Source organism: Neoarius graeffei, chromosome 22 (assembly GCF_027579695.1).
Source record: "Neoarius graeffei isolate fNeoGra1 chromosome 22, fNeoGra1.pri, whole genome shotgun sequence".
Taxonomy (NCBI): Eukaryota; Metazoa; Chordata; class Actinopteri; order Siluriformes; family Ariidae; genus Neoarius; species Neoarius graeffei.
This window is the reverse complement of record NC_083590.1, coordinates 24,763,669-24,787,048: the sequence shown is the minus strand read 5'-3', so window position 1 is coordinate 24,787,048 and position 23,380 is coordinate 24,763,669. Positions and strand designations below refer to the sequence as shown.

At 43.3% G+C, this 23,380-nt stretch overlaps 1 protein-coding gene across 3 annotated transcripts in view; it reads left to right on the top strand.

Annotated features, from left to right (window-relative positions):
* The first annotated feature begins 1,863 nt into the window (after positions 1–1,863).
* Positions 1,864–23,380, top strand: part of tent4a (terminal nucleotidyltransferase 4A) — a 62,319-nt gene continuing 40,802 nt past the window's right edge. For 2 of the 3 annotated variants that reach the window (XM_060904685.1, XM_060904684.1), the window contains exon 1: positions 1,865–2,896. In XM_060904685.1, coding sequence (XP_060760668.1) covers positions 2,139–2,896 — 758 coding nt within the window. In that variant the 5' untranslated portion in view covers positions 1,865–2,138. Of the gene's footprint in view, positions 2,897–23,380 lie in introns of all 3 variants that reach the window. The other variant, XM_060904683.1, reaches the window with a different exon arrangement.

Below are 23,380 nucleotides of genomic sequence, written 5' to 3'. Positions count from 1 at the left end.
GAAAGATGTTAAAATCCTGTCCAAAATCCTTGTGTCGTGTCGCCGTGTCATGATGAAAGACGCTTTAGAAACTGATTCAAACGCGCAAGATAGTCTTGCGCCCTGATTGGTTCAGAAAACATGAATGACAAATGTTGTGAACTTGAACGGCTTCTGAAGTGTGAATTTGGCCCTATATATTATAAACAAGTAATCGTATGGTTCCTCGTAAAATTAAGGATCAATTTCACTCGTGATTTCAAAGTTTTGACATTTTCAAAACTTCTAAATCACTCGTGAAATTAATCCTTAATTTTACTCGGCCCCATACAATTGCCTATACTAATGCTAGATTTAAGTGTAAATATACTGTGTTAATACTGTATTCATAATTATGTTGAAGTGGGTCCTCACAAGGATATTCAGACAAACCCTCTGTGTGTGTGTGTGTGTGTGTGTGTGTGTGTGTGTGTGTGTGTGTGTGTGTTAAATGTTGGTGGTGCCCACCAAGTGTTCCCATAAGAAACAGAAGTCTGACAATTTTGATCTTGTGAGGACACATTTGGCAAGTCCCCACAATGAAAAACTACAATTTTACAGAAAAAAAGAGGGAAAAAAGTTTGATTGATAAAACTATTTTAGAAAAGAAGATGATGATGACAGGGTGGCACGGTGGTGTAGTGGTTAGCGCTGTCGCCTCACAGCAAGAAGGTCCTGGGTTCGAGCCCCGGGGCCGGCGAGGGCCTTTCTGTGCGGAGTTTGCATGTTCTCCCCGTGTCCGCGTGGGTTTCCTCCGGATGCTCCGGTTTCCCCCACAGTCCAAAGACATGCAGGTTAGGTTAACTGGTGGCTCTAAATTGAGCGTAGGTGTGAATGTGAGTGTGAATGGTTGTCTGTGTCTATGTGTCAGCCCTGTGATGACCTGGCGACTTGTCCAGGGTGTACCCCGCCTTTCGCCCATAGTCAGCTGGGATAGGCTCCAGCTTGCCTGTGACCCTGTAGAACAGGATAAAGCGGCTACAGATAATGAGATGATGATGATGATTTCCTTTTGGTTAATGAGGTTAATACTGGATTTAAGTGTAAATATACTGTGTGTTAATGCTGTAGTCATTACTATGTCGAAGTGGGTCCTCACAAGGATATCCCGACAATCTCTCTCTCTCTCGGTGTGTGTGTGTTAAACGTTGGTGGTGCCCACCGAGTGTTCCCATAAGAATCAGAAGTCTGATGATTTTGATCTTGTGAGGACACATTTGGCAAGTCCCCACAATGAAAGACTACAATTTTACAAAAAAAAAGGGAAAAAAGTTTGATTGATAAAGCTATTTTAGAAAAGAAGATGATGATGGCGGCACGGTGGTGTAGTGGTTAGCGCTGTCGCCTCACAGCAAGAAGGTCCTGGGTTCGAGCCCCGGGGCCAGCGAGGGCCTTTCTGTGCGGAGTTTGCATGTTCTCCCCGTGTCCGCGTGGGTTTCCTCCGGGTGCTCCGGTTTCCCCCACAGTCCAAAGACATGCAGGTTAGGTTAACTGGTGACTCTAAATTGACTGTAGGTGTGAATGTGAGTGTGAATGGTTGTCTGTGTCTATGTGTCAGCCCTGTGATGACCTGGCGACTTGTCCAGGGTGTACCCCGCCTTTCGCCCGTAGTCAGTTGGGATAGGCTCCAGCTCGCCTGCGACCCTGTAGAACAGGATAAAGCGGCTAGAGATAATGAGATGAGATGATGATTTCCTTTTGGTTAATGAGGTTAATACTGGATTTAAGTGTAAATATACTGTGTATTAATGCTGTAGTCATTACTATGTTGAAGTTGGTCCTCACAAGGATATTCAGACACTCTCTCTCTCTCTCTCTCTCGGTGTGTGTGTGTTGTTTAAAACCGCTGCTGGTTGTCGGTGTGGGACTCTTCAGCCTGGTTAAACAGGAGTGATGGGAGGTCGCCATATTGGCTCCACTGTCTCAGGCCGAAAGGAACAGACAGACCGCTGATTGGTCCTCAGTTTTCGGCTCTTCATTCCTGAGCTGCGTGTTTTTAATGTCCTGCTGAAAGCGCTCCTGGTCCGGAGGACGCTATCTGAGGACCCGGGCCAGCTGGGTGTGTGTTTATCCTGGCTAGGCTAAGCTAAGCTAGGCTAGGCTAGGCTAGTGTAATTTGAATGGATCCGAGGGTCGCCTGGATTCAGCCGGAACAGAAAGGACCTGCTAACGCGTTATGGATGCATGTGTGGGAAACCTCTCAGGGAATCCGGACTAACTCTCCTCACCATCACCACGCCGGGTTTTGCGACGTGTGTAAAAGCCAGGGGAAAGCTGTGTGCAGCGAGGCTGGGTGTTCATCCAGCGCCCACCATCCTCCTCCTCTTCCTCCGCAGCAGAGCAATGCGAACAGCACCAGGATCCGGAGCGCCTTCGCGACATTATCGATTAATAATAACAACAACGTGAGCGCCTCGAATCCTCGCCTGAACCCGGGTGAAATGGTTCCGAGTGAGCAGGACTCCCGGGCTCAGCCGGACCCGGGTTCGGACACCTCCTACCCGGATTCCTCTTCCGCCATCAGGGCTACCGAGACCAACAAAAACCGCTTGTGTTTCACTCTGAGCGAATTAAACAACGTCAACCAGAACCACCTTCGGAATCACCACCATCATCATCACCACCACCACCACCACCATCACCCGCGGTATTCCCATCAGGACCAGCAGAACAGCTGCATGAAGCGCTTCCCGTTCAGCCCGGGCTTCAACAACCACAACAATCAGCACAGCCACCAGCACCACCCGGGCCGGAGGAAACACGACAACAAAGCCAGCACGTACGGGATCAATTACCTTCTCTCCAGCTGGGCGAACGGGAACCGCGCCAGCCCGGTTTCACTGTGGAAAACCCGGCCGTACAGCCCAGGACTGCAGGGGTGAGCACGCCGGCCTTTATTTTTATTTACTGCTTATTTATTTACAGTCTCATCGGGCCACAAACAGGATGAGTCGGTTTGCGCGTCAGCCGGTTCGGTCCGTCACTTAGCAAAACTAGCTAGCTACCTCTCTTTTTGTTTGTTTGTTTAATTCAACTTTGCTACAATTTTTTGTTAAATTTTTGTCAAATTAATTTCAAGTGACTTTTTGAAAAAGCTTCGTGTGCTTAGGATGGATAATAAACTCAAATATTCAACAAACAAACCCGAAGAGCTGTGTGCTAGTCATGCTAACCTTCAGCTAACTAGCTAATAATTCATTTACTACAGTACAGTTCACACACAACCGCATACATAATATAATTGTGTGTATAGGGTCACCCAGACAATTTTTTTTGTGTGTTTTCCATGAAAAGTCACACTTTTATTTACCACCATAAGTTGTAAAATGAATAAAAAATATAGTCAAGACATTTTTCTGGCCATTTTGAGCATTTAATCGACCCCACAAATGCGATGCTCCAGAAACTCAATCTGCTCAAAGGAAGGTCAGTTTTATAGCTTCTCTAAAGAGCTCAACTGTTTTCAGCTGTGCTAACATGATTGTACAAGGGTTTTCTAATCATCCATTAGCCTTCTGAGGCAATGAGCAAACACATTGTACCATTAGAACACTGGAGTGAGAGTTGCTGGAAATGGGCCTCTATACACCTATGGAGATATTGCACCAAAAACCACACATTTGCAGCTAGAATAGTCATTTACCACATTAGCAATGTATAGAGTGGATTTCTGATTAGTTTAAAGTGAGCTTCATTGAAGTTTTTCACCCACGTGACCAAGTCATGTGATGCTGCCATTTTGGACGTCACGGCTCGAATCGGTTTGAATGCGACAAACGAAAAACATGAAAGAAAAAGGAGCGAGATGCAGAAAACACCTTCGCTATCCAGCGACGTCGGGTATTTACAGGGCGAGCAGAGGGAGAGGCGTTTGCAAAAATTGAGGTTAGCAGGCTTAAGGCCAATTTATGCTGACAACCCAGTCCTCGCAGACGGTGTCGCAGACAGTGTCTGCGTAGCCCCCCACCTTCGCAGACGCTCTGCGCGCACCTCCCAAAAATTGTGACCACCGCAGAAGCCTCGCAGACAAGAGGGCTCTGATTGGTCCACTCTACATCCGCTGTACACGCACTTCCGCTTCCCTACTTTCCCGGTTTGTTTTGTTTTCACGACCGGCATTTTTAAAAACACGAGCGAAGATGGAGCAGCACGAAGAGCGGTTGATCGAGGAAGTACGTTCATCTATACGACTCCAGTTCTAGTCATTATAAGTAACCGGAGGATAAACACTCCACTAACCACACCCACCAACTACTCCTAGCGACTTCGCGCCCCCTTGCGTTGTGCCGGTGAATAACATCGCGCACGCCTATTATCCCCGCTCAACAATAAATTACAACTGTCTGCGAAAGCCGTGTCGCACAAGCATGCAGAGGCCTTTAGAGAACGACGTTTACCTGCTTCCACCAGGATTGTTCACTGACGTACGGAAGTACACGAAGCCCTCGTCTTTACCTGACTTCGGCCCACATGATCTGTATACCTATGTCGTTAAAAACCCATCGCCATACACAGGTATTGATCTGAAAGCGTATAAGAGTTTGGATGCCTACAAATATTTTGTGTCGGGCTGGGTAACATGCCTACATCAGCGGGTCGTCCCTGGAGCCGGTGGTCGCCATCTTATTACAGCTAAGGTTTGTTCACATTTTCATTTACTTTCGGTCCTCAGGATAAACAAAATGTTATTAAATGTCATTGAAATAACTTCTTAGTCTGTTGAGACATGGCCCGTTATAAATTTGCTGTTACCAGGCAATGACCAAGAACTGTATTATTAGGGTCGGTGTCTGTGTTGTAGCAGTGCACTAGCAGCTAGCTGTTAGCACTAGCTAATGTCAACAACATCATAGCTGGTATGTTACTGTAGCAATGTTTACGTTCAGTCATTTGGATGACTGTTAAAACCTTTCAGTCTCAAGTTTTTCCTTTACTGGATTTACTAGTTTACTGTAATTATGATCCAGCAGCTATTTACACCGGATCCAGTGTAAATAGCTGCGCTCTGGCTTGCTCCCCCTCAAATTAAGCAGCGCGCTCCGCCTTGCTCTGGGAGCAAGCCGGAGCGTGCTCTGGAACCTCGGCCGGAGCACTGCAGGAGCAAGCTGGAGCGCGCTGCTTAATTTGAGGGGGAGCAAGCCGGAGCGCGCTCCGGCAGCTATTTACACTGGATCCGGTGTAAATAGCTGCCGGATCATAATTACAGTAAACTAGTAAATACAGTAAAGGAAAAACTTGAGACTGAAAGGTTTTAACAGTCATCCAAATGACTGAACGTAAACATTGCTACAGTAACATACCAACTATGATGTTGACATTAGCTAGCTTGACCTTCAAAATGGCGGACACCGGGGCGTCACATGACCCTGTGACGTCAGGTGAAAAACCTCAATTTATAAGAGTGTATTCAGACCAGGATAGTTCAATAGTTCACTTGCTTTGGTCCGAACCAAATGTTTGTTTGTTTTTTTTCATTTTGGTGCGGTTCGCTTTCACACTGTACATTTTAGTAAGCGGACCAAAATCTGTCAACAAAGCCACGCGCCCTGAGGTCGTTCAGCTATTGGTCAGAGACGACACGCGCACAAAGCGTTAAGTTCAAAAGTAGTCATGGAGGCTTTTCGTGCTGTTATTCTTTTTAATGTCATCAAAGCTATATGTTTTTACCAGTTTTTACTGTTTGCCCCCTCCTCATTTTTTGTACTCTGTAGTCTAGCCTACCACTGGTCTGAATGACTGAACGACTGTTGTAAGGTTCCCTTGACAACCGAAACAGTGTTTGCACTTTGCGGTGGAGTGTCAAGACTCTGTTTCCCATAATGCTCGACAAACGACGGAAGCTCCCGAGGTACAAAAAAGCAAAACTGTCGGATTAGGTCCGGTCTGCTTTCACACCTCCAAAAGATCCGCACCAGGGTTCCTTTGGTCCGGACCGAGTCTGACCTTGCAGCTCGGTCTCGGTCCGCTTGTTTGGTCCGGACCAAAGTTCGGTGGTTTGTATTCAGACCAACCCAAAAGGTCCAGACTAAGGGAAATTTGGTTCGTTTGGTCCGGACCAAACAACGTAGGTGTGAATACGCCTTAAGACTACGTTCAGACTGCACCCTGAAACGACCCATATCCGATTTTTTTTTTTTTTTTTTTCCCATATGCGACCTGTATCCAATTTGTTATTGACAATCTGGACGATACAGATCCGATTTTTTCACATGCGACCCAGGCCGCTTGGATATGTGGTCCTAATTCTGATGCATATCCGTTATTTTCACATGCGACTGCAGTCTGACCGGACAGGTCGCATTCATGCGACCTACACGTCATGAACAAGAGACAAACGTCACTATTCTGCGTTGGCTAATCCCGCCTCTTTGGTGGAAAACAACAACATTTGTACAGTTTTCAGAATTTAAATAGACTTTTATAGAATTGATCAAGCTAATGATGGATTTGGTAGGGACCTGGATGTTAAATCATCCTGTATTATAAGATTGTTCTGGAAATTTCCAGTAATTTGACTCCTTCGGTCTCATTAGTCTGCTGCCCACATTAATCAGATTATTGTGTGAGTTCCGCCGCCGCCACAAAAACCACATCGCCAGGTCTCGCCTCATCTCCGTGCTTTACTTGCAAACTTGAAGAGTGCGCTTTTTTTTTTTTTTTACGTATTACGTAGATGTGCTTATTACGTGTCAATCTGCGCATGCGGGACACTTTTGGGTCGTTTTCCGTTCATATTGGAGATCGCATACAAGTCTCATATAATTGGTAATGTGAACGGCCTCACAAAAAAATCGGATTTCACAACAAATGGAATATGGGTCGTTTCAGGTTGCAGTCTGAACGTAGTGTATGTGTATATAGTAGGGTGCATCAGTTGCCCCCTAAAAATGAAAAGTTCCTCCGATCATGATGCATTTTTGTTTTTATGTTCCTTTTGGTAAGAAAACACACTGGGTGAAATATATCTCATCTCATCATCTCTAGCCGCTTTATCCTGTCCTACAGGGTCACAGGCGAGCTGGAGCCTATCCCAGCTGACTACGGGCGAAAGGCGGGGTACACCCTGGACAAGTCGCCAGGTCATCACAGGGCTGACACATAGACACAGACAACCATTCACACCCACATTCACACCTACGGTCAATTTAGAGTCACCAGTTAACCTAACCTGCATGTCTTTGGACTGTGGGGGAAACCGGAGCACCCGGAGGAAACCCACGCAGGCACGGGGAGAACATGCAAACTCCGCACAGAAAGGCCCTCGCCGGCCACGGGGCTCGAACCCGGACCTTCTTGCTGTGAGGCGACAGCGCTAACCACTACACCACCGTGCCACCCCCTGGGTGAAATATTATTTTGACAAAATTCAAAAGTTTAATGGCGGCACCAGGAGCTCAAAGTTATGGAAAAAGCTGCTATTTTATGACTTTTATGACAATTTCGATCACTTTTTTTCATGAAACATTATGGCACCTTATAGAGTATAGCAAATATCTTAGAGCCACATTTTTAGTACATATTCTAAATATATTATCAAGCACAGTTTGAGTTTTAGCTGTTCGTTGAATCATTGTTCAACTACTTTTAAACAATACAAATGTATTATGAATCTCATTAATGCTTCTCAATCCCTTGCAAAGGTTCTTAACATGATCTCTGGGTACCTATGCTAGAAACACCTCATGGATGCACTGGGACGCATCCTCAGTGATGTATCCTGGGGTCCTCGGGTGTTTCGGGTCTCGCAACATCATACACCCTCACCCAGGCGACCCAGCCGGGGTTGATCCAGCCCCGACTTGCGTCCCAGTAGCAGTCCACGGATCACCCCTTTTAATCCAAAGCCACCGTGTGGCTTTCTCAGCGGCTTCGCTTGCGGATGCAATGGCCCTCTCCTTAGCTGCTCCTACAATGCCTAAGCGGCTCAGGACTTTGCAGAGGGAGCGCCCTGCAAAACCCCTACAGCCGACTGCTATGGGCTCGTAGAAGGTTCTCCAACCTCTCTACCTACACTCCTCCACCAGCTCCTGGTACTTGACTCTTTTTTTTCCTCTCATTGGCCTCTTCAAGACGCTCTTCCCAGGGAACTGTTATGCCGCTTTTCCACTACCAACGTGGCTGAGTCGGGCTGAGCCGTGCCGTGCTGAGTCGAGCTGAGCGGGGCTGTTGGAGTTGCATTTCAACTACAACCGCGCTGAACCGTGCTGGCTGGAAGTGGGTGGACATATTGGGTGTAGTTAGCGAAAGTGGGTGGACGTCACGTGATGTCGTTAGGCGGCGCAAACAGTGACATCAGTGAGCTTTTAAGCGGTAGTCTCACAACCCGGCTAGTAAACAATAAACATGGAGGACATGGAGTTGTTAGTGTTGCTGGTCTTGGTGCTGTGGCTTGTTGTCACCGACAACGCCAACAGATACTGGCAAGAGCGTATAGATGAGGCGAGGCGCATAAGGCTTCAGAAATTCTCGTAATTCGTAATTATTCTTCTTCCGGGTTTGCGGTGTTTACAGATCCCAGCGTGCTCGCGGGGCGTGTGTGGGCATGTGAGGACACTCCTCCTCACCAATCAGTGCACAGGGGAGTGTCTGCTCACGCCCCCAACCTCACTCGGCTCGCTTTGGCTCGCTTCAGCCCTACTCCAAAACCGTGCGAGTTTTAGGGGCTAAGCAGGGCTGAAGCGAGCTGAGTCGTGCTGCTCTGAGGTAGTCGAAACGCGAGCCGTGTCGGCTGAAGTGAGCTGAAAAAGGGTCGTGGAAAAGGGCCATTAGTTCCAGAATGATGAGGTGTTTTGAAGCCTCAGGTGTTCATGTTCTTAACATGATCTCTGGGTCACAAGAAATCAGTAAATGAAGTCCAACATTGTGATTCAAACCTTACACGAAAGAATAAAATAAATGTTTTTTGGCAAAAAATGAACCTCATGGTGCCACCATTAGACTTTTGAATATGGTCAAATTTTACAGGATGTCTTTATTGGTGAAAAGGAACACCCAAACAAAAATGCATCAGATTTTATGAAAGTGAGGGCAACTGATGCACCCTAATATATTATTACACACACACACACACACACACACACACACACACACACACACACACGATATACATACATCCACACACACATACAGTGTGTGTGTATGTGTGTGTGATTATATATTAGTGCTGTCAAGCTATTAAAATATTTAATCGCGATTAATGTCGCGACTGTCATAGTTAACTCGCGATTAATCGCAATTTAATCGCACATTTTTGTCACATGAAAAACCATTGTAATTCTCTTATCAGCATAAAAACGTGAATGGGCTTGCTTTGTACCAATGTTTATTTTTTATTGCAGAGCATAGCACGTCTTGCCACAGCCACTGACATCCATAACTTCCATATTAGATGAGAAAACCAAGGGATGAAAAATAAAGTGCATATCACTGTGAAAATAAAAAAACGTTTTATTTTACTCATTAGTTTCTTTTGAAGAGAAGTATTTGCCATAAAAGAAGAAAAAAAACAGATAACAAAAATAAAAACATTCATCATACGCTCAAAAACGTTCATCATAGTGTGGCACTGTATTCTCTAATTCTCACTGCTTATAACTCTACACCCCCCCGGTGGAGATGAGCTGGGAAACTGAAGACTGAAGGAACAGTATTGAAAAGTATTTTTCCAGTCTCACCTGTGAAAGGTAATCCCATGTGATCTCGTTTGGACGGTAAACCTGTTGGTACAGTTAAACGCAGCACATGAATGAGGCATCTTTATTCTCGGCTACTGTCTAGACGCTATACCAGAGACGGCTGAAGAATCTCCACTTTGCCACATCCAATATGGCGGCGAGGATGTTTATATGTCTATGCCTTTCTCCATCACTCACACGTACTCTTATTGAAGCAGCGTGCGACAAGCCTCAACAGGAACTACGAGTGACTCACAGGGCCAAATTAGAATTTGCGTTAACGGGACAATTTTTTTTAATTGCGATAAATTGAGATCGCATTAACGCGTTATCGCGTTAACTTTGACAGCCCTTATATATATATATATATATATATGGTGTGTGTGTATATTAGTGCTGTCAAGCGATTAAAATATTTAATTGCGATTAATGTCGCGACTGTCATAGTTAACTCGCGATTAATCACAATTTAATCGCACATTTTTGTCACACGAAAAACCATTGTAATTCTCTTACCAGCATAAAAATGTGAATGGGCTTGCTTTGTATTGCAAAGCATAACAAGTCTTGACACAGCCACTGCAAAGTGAAACCTAAGCCGAACACCGGGGCTGGCAAAAGAACCATGAGTGAAGTGATCTACTGCTTGAGTTAGTCTACAACTCAGAGAGACAGGTTACACAGTGACGGTAGGCTTGACATGCTTGATTATAATATAAAGTACACTATTATATTAAGTTTAAGTTGTTCGTTGATAAATATTGCATTGAATCTGATCTTTACTGTTTCAGCTCACTTAACACATTTTGTACTTTTACACTTTCTGCCTGTTGATGCGTCGCGCTGTCCAATCAGAGGCGGCCAAATCTGCATATTACAGGAAGGATTTCTGGGATAGCATTGAGTTTACGGTTCAGAGGGATCTGGCTTCTTTAGACGCTGTCTTCTTAAAACTGAATAAATATTTAAAAAGAGCCAAATGAGCCAGTCTTTTGAACGGCTCTTTTCAAAGAACGGATCACAAAGATGCGGATCCCATCAAAGAGCCATAAATCCCATCTCTACTAGCGCGCCCTGCCCGCGCTGGTTCTTTGGGGGGGGCAGAGGACTCTGGCTGTGCGTGGCGCGGCATTACAGTCTAGCTGCTATCGGTTTTCTAAGCAAAGTCTCTGTTCCAAGTTCCTGGCAGTTTCAAAAGCTTATGAAAAACCTACATCATGCCACAGAGCGTTAATCTCGCGATAAAAAAATTATCGCCGTTAAAATTGAGTCAAGTTAACGCGTTAATAACGCAACATTTTTGACAGCACTGATATATAAAACGTGTGTGTGTGTGTGTGTGTGTGTGTATGTATAATATATAATATACAGGGCTTGAAATTCTTTTTTTTTTTTCACCACCCAGCTGGATTAGTTCCCTTCCAAAGTAACTAGCCAAACAGAAAATCAACTCGCCAAAATTTGTTCATGTATGAATTTTACTTCTATCAAAAATAACACAAAAGAAAGTAGTTACCATTGTTCATGACTAATGTGCATTTATTTCAAGACCCGAGTATTTTGATACTATTTTTTTTTTTGCACACTTTACAAATTGGCATTTGCTGTTCCACGTCCTCCTCGCGATATCCAAAAAAATGCCAGATGACTGACCCCTTACTAGTTCTTTTAGGAACCAATTCATCCGCTTCCATTTTTAATTTGTCGCCGAAATTGACAGAGCTTACACGGTAGCCTATGCAGCACCAGCGATTGCATGAACTGAGTAAGCGCTGTAAACCGAAACTAGAAAATCTTCCCGGAAGTTCCTTTCAGCACCTAGATGTCGCCCGGGATTGGTTGGCGAGTGCGTGACTTTTTTTTTTTTTTTTTTTAACCCTTAGCAGGGGTGATAGCGTCCTCGGAGGGTCTAATTCGTGCCGTGACGGCACTTTTTTCCCACTAGTTCCATATCATGCGAATTCCCTTTACTGTCTATCTGCGCATCTCAGAATGACACAGGACAATGGGCGAACTAGATTGATTTTTTTCCCCAGCCACGGTACGCCGGAAATCCGGCGCGGCGCCGGAACGCTATCACCCCTACCCTTAGGCAGCCTCTCACGTTACTGCCTGAGGGACAGGGAGAAAACCATCGGGAAATGTTTTAAACAAATGCAACAAACACGAAACAAACGCAAGTCGGCAGATGACCATAAAATACTCGATAGTTACGATATAATAATTTTATGTATCTCACACAGAATTTTCGGAGATATATCGAGTATATTCGATATATTGCACAGCCCTAGTCTGAATCTTCGCTTCATATATAACTTTTATTTTCAACTAGCCAGTCGGGCTGTCTAGTGACAGGAATTACCCGCCAAATGACAAATTAAGTCACCTGGGGCAACTGGACCACTGCAGATTTCGAGCCCTGTATATACACATCATATACATACATTTTATATATATATATCTCACACACGCATATTACACAGCAAGAAGGTCCGGGTTCGAGCCCCGTGGCCAGCGAGGGCCTTTCTGTGCGGAGTTTGCATGTTCTCCCCGTGTCCGCGTGGGTTTCCTCCGGGTGCTCCGGTTTCCCCCACAGTCCAAAGACATGCAGGTTAGGTTAACTGGTGACTCTAAATTGACCGTAGGTGTGAATGTGAGTGTGAATGGTTGTCTGTGTCTATGTGTCAGCCCTGTGATGACCTGGCGACTTGTCCAGGGTGTACCTGCCTTTCGCCCGTAGTCAGCTGGGATAGGCTCCAGCTTGCCTGCGACCCTGTAGAACAGGATAAAGCGGCTACAGATAATGAGATGAGAAACCTTCAGACCAAACGTTTGATTATATGATGCATGACGATTATATAGGTATAGGATATTACACAGTTGCACGAAGATATGAACATATTTTCAACATGAGAAGATAACCTTCATATCTTCACACCACCGTGTAATGTTCTTTATTATATGGACACGTCCACATCCCCACACACACAAAAACCAAGTTAATTGAAAGAATTTTAATTGTGAACCAGTTAAATCTTTCCTTAAAACACATTAACTTTTTTAATAATTGATATTTCTCAGAATTTCATATGTATTGTGTGTGTATATATATATTTTACAGCTGAGCAATATTTCATGGTTTTTGTATCATCTTTAGGATATTTCATTTATATTTGTGTTCTTTTACTTTATGTACGATATTTTAAGCACATTTAGTCATACATGCGTGCAAAATGTGCAATGTAAGTAATAAACATTATAAAACACTTCATCGATTTCCTCACGAGTGACCTATAGAGATGTAGGTCACGGTTTTGGTTCTCCGTGTCCCGGACGGAGCCCGTATGAAAAATACAGGTGGTGCATTTCCCAGTAAAACACTCGTGCCTATGTAATATACAGTGGCATGCAAAAGTTTGGGCACCCTGACTGAAAATGTCTGTTACTGTGAATAGTTCAGTGAGCAGAAGATGAACTGATCACCAAAAGGCATAAAGGTAAAGACGAGACATTTCTTTTCAGCGTTTTCTGCAAGATTTGTGTATTATTTTTGTTTTGTACAATTGGAGAGTGAAAAAAGAAAAGGAACACCATGCGAAAGTTTGGGCACCCCAATACATTTGAGTTCTCAGGTAACTTTTACCAAGGTTCCAGACCTTAATTAGCTTATTGAGCTGTGGCTTGTTCAAATTCTTCGTTAGGAAAGGTCAGATGATGCAGATTTCAAAGCTGTATAAATTCTCTGACTCCTCAAACTTGTCTCTAAAATCAACAGCCATGGGCTCCTCTAAGCAACTCCCTCGCATTCTGAATAATAAAATAATTGATGCTCACGAAGCAGGAGAAGGCTACAAGAACGTAGCAAAGTGTTTTCAGGTAGCTGTTTCCTCAGATTGTAATGTTGTTAAGAAATGGCAGTTAACAGAAACAGTGGAGATCAAGGTGAGGTCTGGAAGATGAAGAAAACTTTCTGAAAGAACTGCTCGTTGGATTGCTAGAAAGGCAAATAAAACCCCTGTTTGACTGCAAAAGACCTTCAGAAAGATTTAGCAGACCCTGGAGTGGTGGTGCACTGTTCTACTCTGTAGCGACACCTGAACAAATATGACCTTCATGGGAGAGTCATCAGAAGAAAACCGTTCCTGCGTCCTAGCCACAAAATTCAGCGTCTGAAGTTTGCAGATGAACATCTAAATAAGCCTGATGCATTTTGGAAACAAGTCCTGTGGACTGATGAAATCAGAATAGAACTTTTTGGCCACAATGTGCAAAGGTATGTTTGGAGAAAAAAGGGGGCCAAATTCCAGGAAAAGAACACGTCTCCGACTCTGAAGCATGGGTGTGGATCGATCATGCTTTGGGGTTGTGTTGCAGCCAGTGGAACAGGGCACATTTCATTGGTCGAGGGAAGCATGGATTCGAATAAATACCAGCAAATTCTGGAAGCAAACATTACACCATCTGTAAAAAAGTTGAAGTTAAAAAGAGGACGGGTCCTACAATAAGCCGATGATCCAAAACACACCTCAAAATCTACAATGGAATACCTCCAGAGGCCCAAGCTGAAGGTTTTGCCCTGGCCCTCACAGTCCCCTGACCTAAACATCACTGAAAATCTGTGGATAGATCTCAAAAGAGCAGCGCATGCAAGACAGCCCAAGAAACTTGTAGAACTGGAAGCCTTTTGCAAGGACGAATGTGTGAAAATCCCCCAGGTAAGAACTGAAAGATTATTAGCTGCCTACAGAAAGTGTTTACAAGCTGTGATACTTGCCAAAGGGGGTGTTACTAGGTACTAACCATGCAGGGTGCCCAAACTTTTGCTTCGGGCCCTTTTCCTTTTTTTATCATTTTAGAAAATGTAAAAGATGAAAATAAAAAATTGTTTTTGCTTAAAATATAAAGGGAATGAGTCATCTTTAACTTTATGCCTTTTGGAGATCATTTCATCTTCAACTTGCTTAACTGGTCACAGTAACAGCAATTTTGACCAGGGGTGCCTAAACTTTTGCATACCACTGTACATATGAGACGAGATGATGTATGTATGTGTGCGTGTGTAGCATCATCCTTGCATGGGCGCAGTCCTTAAATAGCCCAAACATGGTTCATTAAAGACAGGTGTTCTTTGTTAACGGCTCGCGTGCCGGAGCTTGTTAGGTGTGCACAAGCCAAGGAGCTCAGGACTGACACAATTCTGTGCAAGCGCAATACATTTGCACTAGATCGCACGGTCAAGCTGCTAGTGTAGCTGCAGTCTTTTTAGTTGTGAATTACGAGAATTTCCTCGTGTTAATAATTCGCCATGTCAAAACAAGCAAAACTTTCCTCCTTGTTTCGATGTGAAGAGAGCTGAGCAATTTATTATACAACCCCGATTCCAAAAAAGTTGGGACAAAGTACAAATTGTAAATAAAAACAGAATGCAATGATGTGGAAGTTTCAAAATTCCATATTTTATTCAGAATAGAATATAGATGACATATCAAATGTTTAAACTGAGAAAATGTATCATTTAAAGAGAAAAATTAGGTGATTTTAAATTTCATGACAACACATCTCAAAAAAGTTGGGACAAGGCCATGTTTACCACTGTGAGACATCCCCTTTTCTCTTTACAACAGTCTGTGAACGTCTGGGGACTGAGGAGACAAGTTGCTCAAGTTTAGGGATAGGAATGTTAACCCATTCTTGTCTAATGTAGGATTCTAGTTGCTCAACTGCCTTAGGTCTTCTTTTTTTGTCGTATCTTCCGTTTCATGATGCGCCAAATGTTTTCTATGCGTGAAAGATCTGGACTGCAGGCTGGCCAGTTCAGTACCCGGACCCTTCTTCTACGCAGCCATGATGCTGTAATTGATGCAGTATGTGGTTTGGCATTGTTATGTTGGAAAATGCAAGGTCTTCCCTGAAAGAGACGTCGTCTGGATGGGAGCATATGTTGCTCTAGAACCTGGATATACCTTTCAGCATTGATGGTGTCTTTCCAGATGTGTAAGCTGCCCATGCCACACACACTAATGCAACCCCATACCATCAGAGATGCAGGCTTCTGAACTGAGCGCTGATAACAACTTGGGTCGTCCTTCTCCTCTTTAGTCCGAATGACACGGCGTCCCTGATTTCCATAAAGAACTTCAAATTTTGATTCGTCTGACCACAGAACAGTTTTCCACTTTGCCACAGTCCATTTTAAATGAGCCTTGGCCCAGAGAAGACGTCTGCGCTTCTGGATCGTGTTTAGATACGGCTTCTTCTTTGAACTATAGAGTTTTAGCTGGCAACGGCAGATGGCACGGTGAATTGTGTTCACAGATAATGTTCTCTGGAAATATTCCTGAGCCCATTTTGTGATTTCCAATACAGAAGCATGCCTGTATGTGATGCAGTGCCGTCTAAGGGCCCGAAGATCACGGGCACCCAGTATGGTTTTCCAGCCTTGACCCTTACACACAGAGATTCTTCCAGATTCTCTGAATCTTTTGATGATATTATGCACTGTAGATGATGATGATGATGATATGTTCAAACTCTTTGCAATTTTACACTGTCAAACTCCTTTCTGATATTGCTCCACTATTTGTCGGTGCAGAATTAGGGGGATTGGTGATCCTCTTCCCATCTTTGCTTCTGAGGCCAAGTTTACATTAGACCGTATCTGTCTCGTTTTCTTCACGGATGCACTGTCCGTTTACATTAAAATGCCGGGAAACGGGAATCCGCCAGGGTCCATGTATTCAATCCAGATCGTGTCTGGTCCGGTGCTGTGTAAACATTGAGAATACGCGGATACGCTGTGCTGAGCTCTAGCTGGCGTCGTCATTGGACAACGTCACTGTGACATCCACCTTCCTGATTCGCTGGCGTTGGTCATGTGACGCGACTGCTGAAAAACGGCGCGGACTTCCGCCTTGTATCACCTTTCATTAAAGAGTATAAAAGTATGAAAATACTGCAAATACTGATGCAAATACTGCCCATTGTGTAGTTATGATTGTCTTTAGGCTTGCCATCCTTCCACTTGCAAGTGGTAAGTGATGCGCATGCCCGATATGCACTAGGATCACACACACAGCGGCTCAGTCCCAAATCACAGCTTGTGCACTTCACTCGCGCGCTCTGTGAGCTGCGCAGGGCCGGAGTGCGCACCCTCCAGAGGGCACTCGCTGTTCAGGGCGGAGTGATTTGGAGCGCAGGATCCCTGCGGAGCCGAGCGTATCCGTGTATTGGCGTTGCTGTGTGCACACTAATCATTTTAAAAACGTTAATCTGATGATCCGCTGATACGGTCTAATGTAAACCCCACCTGAGAGCCGCTGCCACTCCAAGATGCTCTTTTTATACCCAGTCATGTTAATGACCTATTGCCAATTGACCTAATGAGTTGCAATTTGGTCCTCCAGCTGTTCCTTTTTTTGTACCTTTAACTTTTCCAGCCTCTTATTGCCCCTGTCCCAACTTTTTTGAGATGTGTTGCTGTCATGAAATTTCAAATGAGCCAATATTTGGCATGAAATTTCAAAATGTCTCACTTTCGACATTTGATATGTTGTCTATGTTCTATTGTGAATACAATATCAGTTTTTGAGATTTGTAAATTATTGCATTCCGTTTTTATTTACAATTTGTACTTTGTCCCAACTTTTTTGGAATCGGGGTTGTATAAATAAGTGTCTTAGACAATAGATACTGTTTTACGCTACTGATTAATAATCAAAACTTTATGTGGCTGATGCTACAGAAGAAGGGGTTTATGCGCATGCGTCTACTTCTATTGTTCTGGTGTCTCCAATGGGACCGTCTTACAGCGCACGTAGAGGTGTGGCATGTGTATTGCATCGTTTTCAGCAAGTGTTGTGTTGCCATATGAACCTGATATTTTACTGATCCGTTGCCCATGTGGACACGATATTTAAAAAAAAAAAATCTCGTTGTCGTGTGGATGTAGCCTAAGACAGTCATTACAGAAATGGGTCTGGAAAACTTTCCTGTCCAAATAATACAATAGACTTTTTTGGTAACCAAATCTTTCGGATTGTGGATTATTTCTTTTTGCTCACCATCTTATTTTCCACTTGCTCTGACTGACAAGGTTCACAGGATGGAAGTGAAGCTCTGTGAATAGTGACGCCAGCAGCGCATGCCGTTTTACGTAGTAAATTGCAAATTTTCAATCGTCGTGTACCAGTATAAAAAGTATGTTCAGCTTCACAAGAGTTGGGTATTTTATATGAACCCCCCCTGAATTTTCAGAATATGCACTCCGGTTTGCAGGTTTGACACGGCGATCTTTTTTCTGAACGTTAACGGTGAAACCATTGGGTGCGGCCATGTTGGATTTTTGTCAAAAGCCAATGACGTGCCACTCCTGTGACATTAGACGCTAGCTCGCTTTCTACTGGTCAACACTGGCCAAAACTGACACCCAGAGGTCGGGAACACTCATGACACCTGGTGGGCCTTTTCGTGGTAATTTCGGTCAAACCAGAAGCCGGCCAGAGACAGTGGAAGTTCTAGTCATGGTCAATAAATGCGTATCCTTTGATGGAAAACAATAAAAATATTGGATTTTGGAGGATGGAGAAAAAAAGAGAAGGGTTATGGATGTTAAACGTATTGTTTTGAAGAAGTCACATTTGATTAGAAACATGTAATGCATAGCGCTTTTGAGCGCCACCTTCTGAAAAATAGCGTGTGGAACTGTGCTGTCAAACTTTTGCCTTGTTGTGCCATCACATGCAATAAGGGGCGTTTGTATGGCAATTAGGCGAGTTGTAGAGAAGAGAATACAGTCAGGGAGGACAGGGTATGTGGATTATTAATCCCTAAAGCAGATACGCAGAACCTTTTATTTTTAAATAGATTTCTGAGTGGATAGTATCTCCATCCTTGACTCTTGTATGCTGCATAAATGGGAATTAAAGAAATGGATATTTTTGAGAGTTAAAATCGACCGCAAAGTTGGCGTTCGAGCTGCCCCGCTGAGCCAGCCAGCCCTGAGCGTGTGACGTCACAGCGGCAACTGGTTTTAAGGCCGAGGCCTTTTACAGCTATAGAACAAAGTCATATAAATAAAAATTTCTGGTGAAAGTAAGAAATACCGTCACCGACTTGCTCAACTAAGACTGATTTGACTTCACTGATTGCGGGTTGACTCTCATTAAAACAGGATGGGTGTTATAACTTATGCAACAGACATGTACATGCATGCATTTTCACTGATAAAATGTAAAAGGCTCATTAAATAATCAGATGAACTGAGACAATCACATTCTGAAGCAAATTAAATCATCTTATACCGCTAACTTAAACGCACAATACAAGTTACATGGATTAATCTAAATGCAGGTAAACAACGTCTGTTTTGTTTTGTATCCAAATGAGAGTCGGAGCGTAACCTGTCTGTGTTCTCACTTCTTGAAGGCCGATCTTGTGGCCGATTTGTTTTTGAAACAATCTTCCATGTAAGGGCGAGATGGCAGCAATATCCAGTTTAGAAATCAGACGGCTGCTCCACTCATTCTCTCCGTACGGAATACTCCGCTATTATTGCTCGGCTCAGGCAATTACTAAAACCCGGGACAGAACTGGACGTCACCGGTTTTAGCAGCACCCGCGGGGAGGTCACTGCCTGAGCGGTGTCCCGTCCCGGGTTTTAGCAACAACCCTCAGCTCACTAGGGTTGGGCGGTATTACGGTAAGAAGGTATCCCGAGGTATCCAAAAGTACCAACGGTATCGGTCTCATTACCGTCATTTTAAAAAAATATATAATATCTAAATAAATATGGAGTACATGAGGTCATAATATAAAATAATAAATTGAAGATCATCCCGAATAACTGTGTGATCGTATTTTCACTAATTCTATAAATTTCCTAAAGAAGTTCTCATCGCGTGCAGGGTTGTTTATGTCGTTACCATGGCAACCCTGCGTGACATTGGGAGTCTGACAGAAAGCTTCGCAAGAGACTGAGACCGTGGTTGAAAGATGGCAAGTCAAGATAACGAGTTAGTGGCAAAAAAAAAAATACAACATCGGCAGTGTGGCAGTATTTTGGTTTCAAACGAAAAGGAAGAGCCAGCAATAATGTAAATGACCGCGCAAAATCGAAAAAAATCTAATATGTCCCCTAAGGCACACCATAGCCTGGGGTACTCCACTTCCACGAGATCTCTCCAATGAGTTGTGTTTTGAGTAGGTTACATGAGTAACAACAAGGTAAAATAATATAACGTATGACATTTGGGATGTGGGTAATAAACGTTTGAAATGTCATCTACTGAAGAAACGGAAGAAAACATCGTAGCGTAAACTGTTCGGTTTCTGGTGGGAATTAGCAATGCGCTTGCTATCTTTGTTGGGTGTGTTAAACCGTATGGATTTAAGTGGAATAATTGTAAGGAGTTATGTGATCAAAACAACGTTTTAAGCAAGGTAAGGCCATTTGATGATTAATTTCCCCGCCATGGCATGACGTGGGCCCATATGATTTTGCCTTGTGCAGCTATCACGCATTTGAATTAGGTTCGCCTCATTTGCGCTGAAGAATATGGTTTATCGCGCAGTCTAAACGGACTTGGGTGTTGGTTGAGTCTTTTTCTTTTTTTTATTTCCCATGCTTGAAAGGGTATGATCCTGCTCATCGTGTACTTTTTTTTGATGGAGCAGGTGAAATAGTGCTGCAAATGGCGTTTCAACGCAGACGTGTAAACGGCAGTTGAACGCTATTTTCAAGATGAAGGAAGAGTTGCGTGATGCTTTGAAATATCTCTTAATCCATTCATCAATGCACAAAATTCGCTTTGCTGCTTAATCCATACCACAATGCACACAATTCGCTATGCTGCTTTTAAATAGTACATTTGAGGCATAGGCGCAGGTCTGGACAAGGTCCGCCGGTATAGGCGCACGTTACACAGTAGGCCGAAACAAAATATTATTTTTTTCTCGGTAATACCGTATACCCCGGGAAAACACAGACAGTTTAAAGGTATCAAAATTTGGATACCGCCCAACCCTACAGCTCACTCTCCAGGACGACTGGTGCTACTGAACTCGCTTTTAAAAAAATAAAATACTTTCCTTTTCTTGTAGTTTCCTTTAATTGTTGGTCCTGCACCCTCTTTCAGTACGGGCTTATAGCCAACACTCCTCAACAGATCAGAGGTCTCGTATGAGTCTTCAGTAAAATGTACAGAGCAGAGGAGAGACCACTTCATAGGCGCCCAATGTGCCCGTGAACTTCTCGCAAAACGCGTCCAAATCTTTGCAGTTTGAACATTCTTGGGCCATGAATGCAACGTAAATCCGCCTTCTGTCGTGTTGCTGCACCGCCAGCAACACATCTCTGTGGCATGGCGATAAATAGCTCCAAAGGGAGGATCGGAGTTGCAGTCAGCTCTGTGTTTTAGTGTAGCGGAAATGGCCATGAGACCGATAGACTTCCTGCGGTGACGTTACGGACGTCAAGGTCATTCACTCAGACCGCTACCTATATAAATCACTTTAATCGTAAAAATTACTGTATTAGATTTATTGTTAACACTTAAAACTATTCCTGTGCCATTCTTGAGGTCTCAAGGCATTTATAAACGAAAGTGAGGCCACGGCTCTGCGTATATGCTTTAAGGCATGCACAGCTGGACCGGACGAGTGGCTTTTGGAAATGTAGGTTTAATCCGAAATTTGACCGCCATACAGCTGGAACGATGAGATGGCAAAGACCAGGGGTTTCCTCTTCGATTCATTTCCAGCCTGACTGCCCTGAGGAGAGAAATAACACAGGCTCGTAAAATGAGCAGCGTACTTTAACAAGGGGATTAAAATGAACCAGATGGATGAGCTTTTTTATTTATTTATCTTTTTTAAAGAACTTAACAGCTTTTTAAGTCTCTTAACACTGAAGAATGTCCCGATTGTTCCTTGTCTGGATGCCGGTGTGCATGAATAACACGAGTAGGGCTGTACCGATAGACGATGCCATCATCCATCGACGATGGTGGTCATCCATCACGATGGAGAGCCACCATCGTGATACCACGCCCCCTCCTGTCATAATCATGCATATACGGTATCATTTGGGCCTATTTAACCTAAAAAGTTAGTTTTTTGTCAGTTTAGTTAGTTAGTTTTGTTTAATATATAAATATATTATATAACATATAATTATAAACACATAATTATTAGGGCTGTAACGATACACCCAACTCACGATTCGATTCGTATCGCGATTTTTGACCCGCGATTCGATACGCCCACAATTTTTTTTTAAATGTTTTTTTAAAGTAGTAAATTTGACTTTTACTTACTTACATTAACTATTTAATAACAAATAATTCAGACCACTGCAGAGAATGAGTAATATGTATGCAAAAATGAACAAATGTATATCCAAAGATTGTTTTATTTCTCAAAATAATACTGTTGAGCCGGAAGCTCTGTTTCTTTTGGTTCTGAAAAAGTCATTTTTCCAAATCGTGTAAATCCGTTAAGAGATTTTTTTTTTTTGGGGTGGGGGGGTATAGGGGTGGCTCTCTCACTCTCATAGGGCCAATGATTTTCTGTGATCGCGGAAAACAGATGGAAATTACGGAATTTTTATGGTGAAACATTGCTCGCGTGTCAAAATGTAACTGCCGCAGAAGGCTTCCGCCCAAGCAGACATGCCTTCAGTGTTGCCAGATATTGCTAACGTTTTCCACCCCAAAATATGTTCAAAACCAGCCAAAAAGCACCTAAAACCGCCCAATCTGGCAACACTGCATGCCTTTCCGGTCAAGTGATTGTGATTGGCTTGTGGCACACCTAGCCAGCCAATGAGCTGCTTGGTTACAGATTCGCTCCCCGCGTCGCAACCAGAATGGCGACCGCTTAAAAGAAATGAATGCTCTGCCAGTGGCGAGTGTGGACGTTGCGTGACTCGCAGAAGATTGTCGCAGGTCGGCGAAAAAACGACTTACTAATAGATATAAAAAATAAAAGTAATTTAAGTAAGTTTAAAATGTAATTTAAATAAAAAGTAAAGTATTCATAAATTGAAGTTTGGAAGCGCCTCTGTTTTTGGGCTGAGGAGAAGCTTGAAAGGGTGTACCGCGATTCTGCCTTCTTGTATCGCAATACGGATCGTGGCTCTGCGTATCGTGATTTCGATACGCATATCGTTACAGCCCTAATAATTATATAAATCATTATAAAGTAATATCCTATTACCGCTTGTTCACAGGCTATGGTGCAGGGACGTGCTAGTGAACATAACATGTGGTTACACAAATGCAGTATGCTACTAATAATAAATTTTGACTTCATTTTTTAGCCTACACTATACTTTTAATGTAAAATTTGTCATGTTGTTCAAACAAATAGCCACTATTAACGACTTCAGTCGGGAAATATTGCACCTTATCAAACGGCAGTGAAGCGCAGACTTTGGCAGAAGTCAAATAACTTTAATCTGGTAAATAGGCCTACTTTCAGACACAAAATAGTCCACTCTAAGCCATAATGTCAACCCAAATGGAAGAATGAAGGTGATTCTGACAAATGTAAAGACAGTAAAAAAAAAAAAAAAAATATATATATATATATATATATCAAATCATGATTTTAAAAGCTGGTGCAATAATTCAAACACTAATAAATTGGAAAAATTAGCGCGTTCAAGTGCGCACTAAAGGCCGAAACGCATC